This window comes from Octopus sinensis, linkage group LG29 (genome assembly GCF_006345805.1).
Source record: "Octopus sinensis linkage group LG29, ASM634580v1, whole genome shotgun sequence".
Classification (NCBI taxonomy): Eukaryota; Metazoa; Mollusca; class Cephalopoda; order Octopoda; family Octopodidae; genus Octopus; species Octopus sinensis.
In genome coordinates, this window is record NC_043025.1 from 6,760,633 (window position 1) to 6,774,957 (window position 14,325).

General features: G+C 38.1%; 1 protein-coding gene across 1 annotated transcript; it reads left to right on the forward strand.

The window, feature by feature from the left end:
- Positions 1–1,144: 1,144 nt before the first annotated feature.
- Positions 1,145–10,071, forward strand: LOC115226232. The gene is made up of 4 exons (XM_029797256.2): positions 1,145–1,210; positions 3,345–3,484; positions 6,914–6,985; positions 9,637–10,071. The coding sequence occupies exons 1-4, from the start codon at positions 1,164–1,166 to the stop codon at positions 9,834–9,836; spliced, it is 459 nt and encodes a 152-aa protein (XP_029653116.1). The 5' UTR covers positions 1,145–1,163; the 3' UTR covers positions 9,837–10,071.
- The last annotated feature ends 4,254 nt before the right edge of the window (positions 10,072–14,325 follow it).

Below are 14,325 nucleotides of genomic sequence, written 5' to 3' on the forward strand. Positions count from 1 at the left end.
TATATATATATAGGCGTAGGAGTGGCTGTGTGGTAAGTAGCTTGCTAACCAACCACATAGTTCCGGGTTCAGTCCCACTGCGTGGCATCTTGGGCAGGTGTCTTCTGCTATAGCCCCGGGCCGACCAATGCCTTGTGAATGGATTTGGTAGACGGAAACTGAAAGAAGCCTGTCGTATATATGTATAATATATATATAGGCGTAGGGGTGTGCTGTGTGGTAAGTAGCTTGCTAACCAACCACATAGTTCCGGGTTCAGTCCCACTGCGTGGCATCTTGGGCAGGTGTCTTCTGCTATAGCCTCGGCCCGACCAATGCCTTGTGAATGGATTTGGTAGATGGAAACTGAAAGAAGCCTGTCGTATTATGTATATATATTATATAGCGTAGGAGTGGCTGTGTGGTAAGTAGCTTGCTAACCAACCACATAGTTCCGGGTTCAGTCCCACTGCGTGGCATCTTGGGCAGGTTGTCTTCTGCTATAGCCCCGGGCCGACCAATGCCTTGTGAATGGATTTGGTAGACGGAAACTGAAATAGCCTGTTGTATATATGTATATATATATATATAGGCGTAGGAGTGGCTGTGTGGTAAGTAGCTTGCTAACCAACCACATAGTTCCGGGTTCAGTCCCACTGCGTGGCATCTTGGGCAGGTGTCTTCTGCTATAGCCCCGGGCCGACCAATGCCTTGTGAATGGATTTGGTAGATGGAAACTGAAAGAAGCCTGTCGTATATATGTATATATATATATAGGCGTAGGAGTGGCTGTGTGGTAAGTAGCTTGCTAACCAACCACATAGTTCTGGGTTCAGTCCCACTGCGTGGCATCTTGGGCAGGTGTCTTCTGCTATAGCCCTGGGCCGACCAATGCCTTGTGAATGGATTTGGTAGACGGAAACTGAAAGAAGCCTGTCGTATATATATATATATATATATATATATATATATATATATAATATATATATATATATATATATATATATATGTGTGTGTATGTGTGTTTGTGTTCTGTGTTTGTCCCCCTAACATTGCTTGACAACCGATGCTGGTGTGTTTACGTCCCTGTCACTTAGCGGTTCGGCAAAAGAGACCGATAGAATAAGTACTGGGCTTACAAAGAATAAGCCTGTCGTATATATGCGACCCCGTTGGACCTTGTTATGAACCCAGATTTGAAAGAAAAATTTAAATCCCTTTTCCCATCACTGTAAGTATTCCCTAGCAAAGCCAAAACAAATCGGTGAATTTTCTATTTTGTACATAATCATGTTTATATGCGTGTTTAGTTTTTATTCTACCAATACATTATACTTCACTGGTGTCTTGAGTAAAGGCCACACAACAATAGTAAGAAGAACACTAAATAGAAAATGGAGTTGATAGGAGATGAAACAAAGAACATCTATTTTGATTATATTCACATGACTGGTTCTGTTGACAGATATACCTCACACACCACCACTCCGACCTTCGACCTACGTCTCTCAGTTGCCTGTCTTAAAGGAAACTGTGGTACTAAATAACGAAGGGAATGAACATGTTTTGGCATTGTCGTTTCGAAGTCAGTGGAATTTGTCTGTCTGTGCCAATCAGTCACCACAAGTTACGAGAAAATGTTTGGAGATCAATGACTTCTTCAGATATACCAAGAACAATTACATCATGCATGGCAGACAGCATGGCTTACTCTATAAACCTGGATTCAGCTATAACTAGGGGCAGGTTTAAGAGCAGGGGATTATCTTTCACTGTGCAATTCTGTTAGCATTTTTTGCTTTAATATCTGTTACATCAAATTTCCAAAATTTTCCTGTGGAAGGGTTGTGTTTGTTTGACAACAATAGTTGGAAAGGACGCAGGGGTCAGGCACTGAAAGGACCAGTTTGTTAGTTGCACCATTTGCTATATTCCGCCCATCATAAAACCATTGTCTACCTTTTATTGGACTGGGATCATCAGGAGGTTAGTGTTACATTGAAGGCAGATAGAAGCATGACATTTACTGCAATCAACTCATCAATTTCCAAACGAGTTCTCTGATTTTCTACATACATACGATTCTTAGGGCATTGTTCTGTTTTAGAATTGTGACCTGTTATGTTACATATTGTTCATCCATACAAGATGCCATGACAATTGTACCCTGTCTGTCCATCCATACAATTCAAAATCAAATGTCTAAATACTGATCACTTGTCAAACAGATCAAATTCAAAAAGTGTTTTTTAATACACACAACACAAAGAGTGTATATACAAATAGACCTATATTTGTTGAGAAGAATTGAGGTCTATGTTCGAAGTGAGATTTCTGGAATGTATGGAGTTCATTGTTTCTGTGAACTGCATACATATAGACCAGTTTTTGTTACGTATCAGAGTCGAGACATATTTGTCTCTATATATATATGTATATATGTGGAGGCGCAATGGCCCAGTGGTTAGGGCAGCGGACTCGCGGTTTCGATTCCCAGACCGGGCGTTGTGAGTGTTTATTGAGCGAAAACACTTAAAGCTCCACGAGGCTCCGACAGGGGGTGGTGATCCCTGCTGTACTTTTTCGCCACAACTTTCTCTCACTCTTTCTTCTGCTGGCCACTCGCTTAGCCAGAGGGGTGGCGTCATTTGAAGGTTAAAACAATGCGAAGTGCATTGTGACCAGCGATGTGTAGCAACTTCTGACAGCCTGGTCGGTCATGTGATCACGTGATATATATATATATATGTGTGTGTGTGTATAGTGGTTGGAGCATTGGGCTCCCAATCAGGAGGTACTGAGTTCGATTCCTGGATCAGGCTGTGTGTTGTGTTCTTGGGCAAGACACTTTATTTCATGTTGCTACAGGAATTGAGTTGCATTGTCACTGGTGCCGAGCTGTGTCAGCCCCTTTTGCCATTTTCCCTGGATAACATCAGTGGAGAGGGGGAGGCTGGTATGCATGGGCGACTGCTGGTCTTCCATAAACAACCATGCGTGGACTTTCTAGGTTCAGGGAACTTTCTAGGTTCAGCTCCATGGTCATTGATGACTAAGGGGCCGTGTCTTTACCCTTTACCCCTTCCCTCCCTATGTTCTCTGTGGCACTTATATACGCACAAATCTGTGTGTATATAATTATTTAAAGAGGACTTTGTGATGTAGTCTTACTGGTAACTGTCATGTCTCGTAATATTCACTACTGTCATATTTATAATAAATGAATCGCATTAGAGCCTGGTGCAGCCTTCCAGTGTGCCAGCCCAGTCAAACCGTCCAACCCATACCAGCATAGATAACGGACGTTAAGGATGAGATAATGATTATGAATGTTATTGATGAGATGTTTGTATCTTGTTCCACAGATGTCTGTTTTGTGAAGAGAAAGTGTCCACACTGAAATGCCAATCCTGTGGACAGATGGTGATCTGTGAGGAATGTGGTACCGAACCTAACTCTACATGTCTTGAATGTCAGCAACCCACAACCAGAGAAAGTGGAATTGGTAAGACTACTATTTCATCCTGTTTGTCTCATTGGCCCAGGTCTGTCGTAATCTGGCAGATTTATGAATAAAAACTGTTCCATTTGTCTTTGTGATGGTGTATCTATCACAGCATCCCCTAAACATTGTCTTCATCCAGTTACAAGACTCGTCACACTTTAAGAGGGTATTGTCTGCAAAATATGACTAATGAATGATACTGAAGGATAAATGGTGACTAACTGAAATATCAATAAATCTCTCTGGTTCTGTTGTGGTCAATTATGAGTGACTAATGATTTATTAGTATTTTGTGAATCTGGTCATTAGAGACAATGGTACTTATAAGAATGTCAGTCATCTTCGGAGATTCAATGACAAAATCTCAACTGATTTTTATGGAACAACATTGCAGAGTTTCACCGTTGAATTATTTGTTCTCGTTGTTATTTGGTGAAAGGTGGTTTAGTAGAAAGTGTTTTAGCAAAGTATTATTGAATGAAAATAAACTAAAGTTAAGTTCTTTTGGCAGAAATTTGCGAGTAAAGCAAACTTAATTTGAAAGGAATCATTTCATTGGTTGAAAAGTATATAGCTGAAGCCATCTTGGTTTTTGACTGAAAATTATTCCAAAAGTTTGTTTCTGGACACTTCTAGAAATCTTCAATGAAAGTTATAAAAACCACAATTTTTCTCTGTTTTTTAGTGACATTTACGCTGTCCTCACAAAGCTATCTCACTCACAACCTTGCATGTCTCGGAGTGTTGAAATGTCTCTCACACTAACGTAATAGACATGGCATATTTCTCTTTTATGACTTGAAGTCATTTATCTAAACTTTTTCTTTAGAATACCTTGATGAATTAGGGATTCTAATTCTTGTCCTCTCTTCACGATAAATTATCTGTAGCGAAAAAAGACAACTTGAAAATGTTTTTCATTACATTGCTTTGGTTTAATCTCCAAGAGAACAGTTTGAGATTACTCCTGGTATTATATTTTGCAATTGTAATTATTTGTCTCTATAAAATTATTAATCAAAATAATGCAGCTTTGATCTTTTTCCTTTGATAATGGTCGTTCTATTAACTCCTTCCAGTTGCAAGAGAAAGCCACGGAAGAAAAATATTTATACGTCACATACAACATATCTATTCAACATATTCAGTTTGTTTTCAATTAAAACTTTGCCGAGATGTTGCACCAAGACCCATTATTAACTGATCTTGATAGTTGAACTGTTGACCCCCTTAGAAACCATTTATCTAGTTCAGTTAAAGTGGCATCAATAGTTCCAGTATGTTTTTGCAAAGTTGTCCTCCAGAAATTCTCCATAATTTGTCATCTTATGAAGAACTCCAATAATTACAATACTCTGATGTTTGATATGTGATGTTGTCCCTTATTAAGGTGTGAACCCAGAATGTCTTGGGTTAGACTACGTTTTGTGGTAGTAGAGAAAATAATTTCTCTAACAATACTGTAGCAACATCTGATAGCCTGGTCGGTCATGTGATCACGTGATATATATATATGTGTGTGTGTGTATAGTGGTTGGAGCATTGGGCTCACAATCAGGAGGTAGTGAGTTCGATTCCTGGACCGGGCTGTGTGTTGTGTTCTTGGGCAAGACACTTTATTTCATGCTCCAGTTCACTCATGTTTACATTGAAACCAATTATTAAGGTTAACATTTAAAAAATACACAGACTGGAATAACATATGCGTACCAGGCGTGACTTGAACTCCCAATTCCTTGTTGGTGACTCTAATGTTTGAGTAACATTTACCAGATCCCTACAGACATTCTTAGACTCCCACTTGTTGCCTTCTTGATGATATTAATGCTAATAGAGGTAAGGTCTTCAGAGTGTTTCACCTTTTGGTTTTACTTCTGACTTGATTATCCTGTTCAAAGCAGATTATGAAACTTGGTCGTTGTTATTTGACCAAGTAAAGACATTTTTATTAGTATTTGGCACTGAACTTGGTAACAATTTTGTTTGGTTGCTCATGGGACTACCATATTATTATTTATGCTGAGACACAATCATATTCATTTTAATGAGGGTCACATGTTCTTCACTTGGATTATGATATAATCCATATAGATTATCTAATATTGCACCACCAAGCACAGTGGTAGTGTATCACATATACACCCCATTAACATGATAATTAATCAGCTCTCATTCATTAACTTTCTTACACATGTCTGAAAAGTAACCTCATTTTGTCATGGCATCATCTTGCACCCAACATTTTACAACTTGTTACCCTCCGTGTAAATATATTGTTTTACTTGGGTAAAGGGCCACATCCTTACAAACTGGGATTATTGACCCTTATAATCCAGTAAGGTTCAGATGTTAATCTCACTTGGCTTCATTTCATTTATGTGACACTCTAATACTTTATAAAATATATCTTAATTAGTGACACCTTTCAATTAGTTGATTTTAATTAGCTTTATTGACAAATGTGGTGGTGGTGGTGGAGTGGGGTGTGAGTTGGGTCACACATTCCTTGTAATGTTATTCTTGTATTAACAATGATATCAGAAGAACAGTTTCCGTCAGTGAAATCCTCCTGCACAGGTGTAACCCTTGTGTTTTCAAGTTTGTTGGAAACTGGGTTTTCATCCAATTGAGCTTCACCACATTGATATAGGGGACATCAAAAGGGTATGATTAATGCATAGATGAGGTTTGATAGAGATGTCCTTTATTCTTGAGAACCAGTTCTTTTCTACCATTTCAGATATTTTTCTTTTGCAATAACGTGCAGATGAACAGTTATATGTAGTGAATGAGGTTTTGTGCAGTGTTTTAGGACACCTGTTATTATTTTCTGTTCCACCTGTGTAGAACTAATCATCGCTCACCTGAAAAATAGCTGATTTATTATGGAAAGGGAATGAAATTCAAATATTTCCTGAATCAGCTGACATTCTGATGAACCGTGATGTGGGGCAGTTAGAATTAAAGATTTCCAGCAGCTCCCTTCAACAAGGGGATCAGGTGTATGTTTATCCTAGTTGGTGTGTCATGATATTGTGCTCTAGGTCTTTGGAGGACTGACTTGGTTGACATAGGAATTAAGCAGAAAATGAGAAGAATGTTGGAAGTGAGAGGACAATGCCATGCCATTGACTTGGCAGAGATATAAGAAAGGAAAGACAAAACTAGAAAAGCATTTTCATTAAGTGATGATAATTAAGAGATAATTGTTACGTTGATTGTGTAGAATGTCTTACTAAAGAGAAGAGGCTGAGGAAGTTTAGTCTGGTGTGGTACCACTGTAGAAAGTATAAAAATGTTGATCCAAGCCATGGTGGTCACCAATTGACCATTGATAATAGGAATACTGCATGATAATAAAATATAGATTATTAACAGAGATAAAGAAATTTTACTACAAATTGCAAAATTTGAACATATTTATTTCAGAGAGTCGAAAGCTGAAGGAGAAGGATCTTCTGAAAGTGGCCAAGAAGTTAGGGAATAATTGGTGGCAAGTGGGTGAGTATGAAATAACCGAATTGCTTTCTGTAAAGTTTACTTCCACCGGAGCTATTTTGTTTATCAAAATGTCTGAGAACCGGTTCCATTCCTAATTTCCAATTGAAAGGTTAACTCTAAAGATATTAAAGAGATTGATATAACTGGAATTTCATAAAATATCCACCAAGGTTAGCACTGTGGTTGGTAATAATGGCTAAATTAGAAGACGCAATAGAGTTAATATTGTCTTATGGAGCTGGAAAGTAAAATTCATTGTTGTTTAAGAGTAAACAGGTGAGTTAATGGACAATGTCTTTGTTTTACATTTTAAGTCTGTTGCTAAATTATTGTAATGAAGGAAATATTTGCTGAGTTAACAACCAGAATAAGTTTTCCTTATTCCAGCTGAAGACTTAAAGTTTGGTTTTTTTTGAAATGATTGAAAACATTAATTGTATAAGAAGCCGATGAATAATCCTATTTATATCAACCTACTGGAAGATGTCCTGCCACAGATCTGGAGATACCTCAATAAAAAGAGGCTTAATAGAGGTCGCTCTGCTCAATCTATTCTCCCCAGGCAAAAAGAGAGGATTCTCCTGAGGGAATTTACCGGAAAATGAATATTCACAAGTGAGGCCAAACTGGCAGAGGCTTCTCTCTCTGTGATTGATATAATAATAAATGAATAAGCTCCGGAGATGTGATTGAATCCGGAGTTCATTGGAGATTGGTCAAAAGAAATATCACTGATCATTCGATTGTCAGAGTCCTGTTGGGAAGTTTGTAACGTGATAGATTGCACAGAGAGACACTAATTTCATGACCTGGGTATACTGAGAGAGGGGGTTGATTCAATTAATTCAACCTCATCCACTAAAGGGTCATATTTGGACTCAAAATAACAGACCCCGGTTTAGTCAACCAAGTTATGATTGATGTCCCATTTAGAAATTGTCTGGAAAGATTACAAATTTATTCATAGGGAATTACATTACTGTCCAAAACAGAGAATGGATTGTGTGAAAACAACCTCCTAAAATTTCCGGGTTTTCTAGTGTGGCAGGCAAGTTCTATAGCTTTCAAAGAATACCATTGTATTGTTCACATTGTCCATTTTTTTCTTGTGTGATGCCGCTGTCTTTTACTTGGGATCACAGGACTACATCATTGACTGTGTCCATTTTAACAGGACAGAGTGTATTTTGAGTGACGTGTTGTAGCTTCTCCACTGTCAAGTGTCCATCTAGTTGACGATCACACTTCACTCGCATGCAGTGGTCAGTTGAATGTGGTGCAGCATTTTTGCCTCTCCACTGTCCAGTGTTTGTCTAAGTTGAAGAACACACTTTACTCAGATAAAGTGTTTAATTGTATGTAGGTGTATGGCGGAGATGCTGGTCACTCCTGTCTTCTTTCCTGCTAGCTGAAACTCTAAAACCTCTCCGTTATCAAATTCTCTCTAAATTGTGGCATTCAGCCAGTGAAAGAGGTCCTTATTACGAGTCATGAACCCAAAATGGTTAAGCTGGTGTCTTCTAAAATATGTGGTGTGTACCTAACAGTATTATATTTTGTACTTTGTGTAATTAAGACCATTCTGGTGTCATGCTTATTTGTATTTTAATTGGTCCAGGTGTCCGTAGTATGACTGGTATTGCTTGATGGTTCAGTCTCCACTTTTTCTAAATGCTGAGACGTTTTTAGTGAGGAAGCCGGCATGTAGGGTTTCTCTTCGCTGTGTTCTGTGGTGCTCGTGTCATGCATAACAAGTAATGAAGTAAAGACAGGTTTTCAGAATGTATATTACATTGATATTGATAATTTGGAATCTCTTGTTATTGGTATGAGGTGAATGCATGAAACACCAGAATGAATATATATATATATACATACATATATATATATATATATAAACGTGGTGGTTTTGTCTGGTGGTGGCCACTATAAAGAGAGCGACGTTAGTCTAGCTGTGTCTGACCACACGAGTTGAGTAACCAGTGGATAGGCGAAAAGTTAAGACTAAAAGAGAAAGTGCCAGAGAGAGCCAGGCAAAAAGAGAGAATTGTGTGGTAGATCACTTTTTATAGTCGAGTGGTGGTAATTGCAAGACGGATATTCTTTAAGCTGAGCCACTTGACCGGAGACCAAGGAATAGACCAAGAATGAGATTGTTGGATAATATCTAAAGTCTTAATTGGTGAAGCTTGAGAATCCAACTGGACAGTAAGATGAAAGTAACTTTGAAGGGGGTTCCCTGGCGACTCTACCCCCCACAACCCTTTTATGAACAGAGGGTAGAGAAAATGGATAGATGGATGAGATAATGTGACTCTTTGGGTGATATTAATTGATTCTTTAGGGTCTCATATGCTATTACCCACACAACCATTTTCCCTGCCATCTCTTTACCAGAAATTCTCTCAAATGTAATTTTCAATACTTTTAAAACACAATTTTCTCCGTTTTAATCTTCTTTTCCAACAACTTTGTTACTTTTTAATCAGAATTCATACAAACAGAGAACAATGTCCTACATTTTCCATATTTCTTGACTATTTTCAAAATTTCTCTCTTGAAGTTTCTTTGTTAGAACAACCTACAGGAGACATCTTTTATATTATTGTTGATGTTGTTATAATTATTTCTTCTTTTTGTATCTTTTGCAGGGATTTTCTTAGGAGTTGAAACTTCTGAACTGGAAATTCACGACGATTCTAAAGACACTGTGAAACAGGGCTACATGGTGTTGCACAAATGGTTTAAAAGTTGTGATCCAGAGAAACAAACACTCAAAACACTTGGAGATGCCCTCGAGGAAGCTGAGTGCCTTGATGCACTCAAATGTCTGTCATCAGATGTAAAGTGAAGCTCTGTGTAAATGTTGTTGTTTAGTTTGAGGTCAATCTCGACCAAATACAGACCTTTGGTTAAATGCATTCCAGTCATGACCATCCTGTCTTTATCCTTACGGTAGAGGAGCCACACACACATTGTCCAGCGTATTCTTCTTTAAGGGGATAAGGTATGAATTGTGGTCGATTTGGCTACTACTTCTAGCAGATCTATCACAAAGAAATCCCTTTGCTGGTTCGTCTCTCCTGTTGTTAACTTTTGAAATAAAGATAAACTTTGAACTGTTCATTTGTTGTTGTTGTTGCTATTGTTGTATGCCTCAGCACCTCCCTAAACACTTCTATTGTTCTAAAACAGTTTTAATATCCTCGCGTATATTCATAGTTATCTCCCTTTATTTCTAGCTAGAGTATATATATATATAATGGTTGTATACTGTCAATCTAACACGAACGTGACAGTACACCACCGTTGTATAGCCCTAGGAAGCATCGACGTTAGATTGACGTGTTAGATTGACAGTATACAACCATTCTATCGCCCCACCACCGTACATGTCTCTACGAGAGATTTAGAAATTTAGTATTTCTTATATCCCATTATCTTTCATACCTCATTCGTTACTATTGTTAAACGTCTGTACTCATACAATAACTGCTTCGTTTTTCCTATCTTTTCTCTACGAAATTTAACCCTTTAACCCTTCAATCCTTCAATCCTTAATTTCCATCTTTTCCGCCATTCTTCTTCTTCTTCTTCTTCTTCTTCTTCTTCTTCTTAGTCGCCATTACGATTTACGGTTCCCAATTTTTAGACTTCCTTTCTTCTCCAACAGCGGCTTCCGGCCTTCATATTCGCAGCAAGTTGCAAAAACATTTTATCCCTTTATCTTTCGTACCTCATTCGTTACTATTGTTAAACGTCTGTACTCATACAATAACTGCTTCGTTTTTCCTATCTTTTCTCTACGAAATTTAACCCTTTAACCCTTCAATCCTTCAATCCTTAATTTCCATCTTTTCCGCCATTCGGCGGTGCCCCCGAAAGAAGCCAGTATGATCCGATAGATGTGTAATATCAGTGTGCATACTCGACAGAGTGTAAGTACCTTGAGAGAAAAGTTGGACCTAAGAAGCATCAGATGTGGTGTGCGCTGGTATGGTCATGTAGTGAGAATGGATGAGGATAGTTGTGTGAAAAAGTGCCACACACTAGCGGTTGAGGGAACCTATGGAAGAGGTAGATCCAGGAAGACCTGGGATGAAGTGGTGAAGCATGACCTTCGAACTTTGGGCCTCATCAAGGAAATGACTAGTGACCGAGACTTTTGGAAATATGCCGTGCGTGAGAAGACCCAGCAAGCCAAATGAGACCATAATCTCGTGGCCTATGCCAGGGGCGTTACCAGCCCACATATGTATACCTTTTCCTTCTTTGGACACTAAAACTCTGCTTGCGAAGACCTGTTGAGGCAAGTGAAATCAAAATCAAAATCAAATTCGATGACTGGCATCCGTGCTAGCGGGTTGCAAAGAGCACCATACGAGTGTTATCGTTGACAGAGCGGCTAACCGGCTTCCGTACCAGTGGCACTTAAAAGGCACCATTCGAGCGTGATCGTTACCAGTGTCGCCTTACTGGCACTCGAGCCCCTTGCTTGTAGGGTATTAAGAGCACCATCCGAGTGTGATCATTGCCAGAGCGGCTATCTGGCCTCTGTGCCGGTGACACGTGAAAGACACCATTCGAGCGTGATCGTTACCAGCATCGCCTTACTGGCACCTGTGCCAGTGGCATGTGTAAAAGATTCAAGCGAAGTCGTTGCCAGTACCGCCTGACTGGCCCCCGTGCCAGTGACATGTAAAAGCACCCACTACACTCTTGGAGTGGTTGGTGTTAGGAAAGGCATCCAGCTGTAGAAACTCTGCCAGATCAAGATTGAAGCCTGGTGCAGCCATCTGGTTTGCCAGTCCTCAGTCATTTGTCCAACCCATGCTAGCATGGAAAGCGGACGTTAAATGATGATGATGATGATGATGTATCTAGGGACATTTCACTTTGTCCTGTTGTGTTTCAGGCTTGGCCATTCCAAAGTGGGGGTCGTGGCACACAAATTCAGGGCGTTTTGAATGCAATTAAGAATTATTTTCATTTTTTATTCTAGCTTTAGGATTAATATTTACTGATTTCTGCAGTTTTTCCTGAAAAAAACTTTGTGATTCTACACTTAAAAATAAATCCAAAACTTTAAAATCCAATAATAAAACTGTGCTGAAAACTCCTTTCATATTAAAATAATGACACAACATTTGTTTATTTTAATTCCATATGAGGCACATGGTTCAATGGTTAGAGTACCAGGCTTCAAACCATGAGGTAGTAAGTTCGATTCTCAGGCCAGGTTGCGTGTTGTGTTCTCGACACATTATTTCACTTTGCTCCAGTTCACTCAGATGTAGAAATGAGTTGCAATACCTTTGGTGCCAAGCTGTATTGGCCCCTTTGCCTTTCCCTTGGGTAACATTGATGGCACAAAGAGGGGCAAGCTAGTATGCTGGCCTTCTATAAACAACCCTGCTCGGACTTGTGCCTAGGAGGGTAACTTTCTAGGTGCAATCTCACGGTCATTCACGACAGAAGGGAGTCTTTAACGTTTGTGGAAAATCCTCTTTCCAAAAAATCTTCAGATGATGGAAATGAACCCTTTCCCTCTACAATACTTCAAACTGCTCAACTTTTATTGCATTTTAATTTGCAATTAAATTCCAAGATTTTTGCATATACTCAGATGAAATTGTACGTAAAACCTATGAAACCTCTTAGGACTTCCTTTGGCAATAAAATTATGTGACAGGAATCTCACTTCTGCAAAATCAAGTGAAACAAGATGGGAAGATTTGTTATTGTAGTTTTTTTTGTGATAGGAGTGAACAAATCGGTTTCGAGATTAAATCAAAATTATTTAAATTAGACCAAAAATCTTTATCCAAAAATTGATAGGGAATTACTTTTAAGAATGTTTAGTATTAAACAAATAATTTTGTATCAAACATTATATAGAATTATTCTAATATCTCAGTGATTTTTAGCTACAATAACTGGAAGTGAAATTATGTTTACACATATATGATGTAAATAAAGATCATTTGATGTCAGTTTTCTATGTCATGTTTGGACTAAAAACACAACAAAATAATAATAAATTTGATTTGTCTTCCTGAAAGTTGAATGAAACCATAAGTTACTGTTGATACGAATTTATTGGAATATTTTTTGTTTTGAATTTAATATGTAATAATAAAATGTTGCCCATAGATAAGTGGTTGAATTTATCAAAGCATGAAACCACAGAAAATATTGATGATAAGGCTGAAGAGAGTCACAAACGTCAAGGAGTGTCAGGAACTCACAGGTAAGCAATTCTCTGAGTACAACACAGTTTTACATCAAAAGCAGGAAGCTATTGTGGATTTACTTTTACTTTGAACATATTGAAAAAAATACCTGTTTGTTTAATTTGTAACGATTGTTTGGTGTCTTAAAGTGTGAAGCCTACAGAAATTAGAAATATTTTAATTCAAGACATTCCTTCTATTGCAGGAAGCCAGTAAAATTGTTTGAAAGGATATTGGAATCTTTTAGTGCTCAGAAGCAATCTCTTGAGAACCTTCTAAATATGAAGGTAATTCTGAACATGCCTTTGATGCACAGATATACATAGAGTGACAAGCACAACCCCGAATAAAGAGAGAAGGGGACTGAGTTCTTCAGTGATGCCTGCACACCTCCCTTCTGTCTCATCATTACACTAGAACTGTCACCGGCAAATCCTATAAAATTTTCAAAAGGAATATCATGTAAGGTGAAGAATCTTTCAATAGAGGAAAAATTCCATTAGCAGAGTAATCCTTGGCTACAATCAATAATATTTTGAGAGTTACAATCATAAAATCGAGCTAACAAAACAAGGTGTTTTTCTTTTTTGTAATTACATCAGTAATTTCATCAACAATTAATGTAAACTTTCACTCTTTGAACTGTTTAATGAGGTTTTCAAAGTAATTAAGGGCCTAAAATATTTCTATATATTTGAGTGGCTTTGGTTCTTGCACATTTAATATCTTTAGTTATTTTGGAATCATTACATGCCTTCTGAATTAGTCCAGGTACATGATCCATAAGTCTTATTGGTAAGTTATGTTCTGCAATGAAGGAACCAAGTTTAAGCTCCGAAGCTGCTTCGTTCGGAATATGAACAGAAGTTGTTGGCTGCAAAAAGTCGGTCAGGTTTCCACTTTCATGAATTAACATTTTTAATGTTTATCCGTTTTTTCCGTGCCTCTCCAGATGAGTTACACTGCCTTGAATTTCACAACGACAACATTTGCTGTATGCTCTTTCGATATTTGCTTAATACTTTTCTTTCAAAAGAACTTAAATCAAAGTCAGTTTCATCACTGCGTTTCTCTTTCATATTCTTGTTCATCATGAGAGGAATAAAT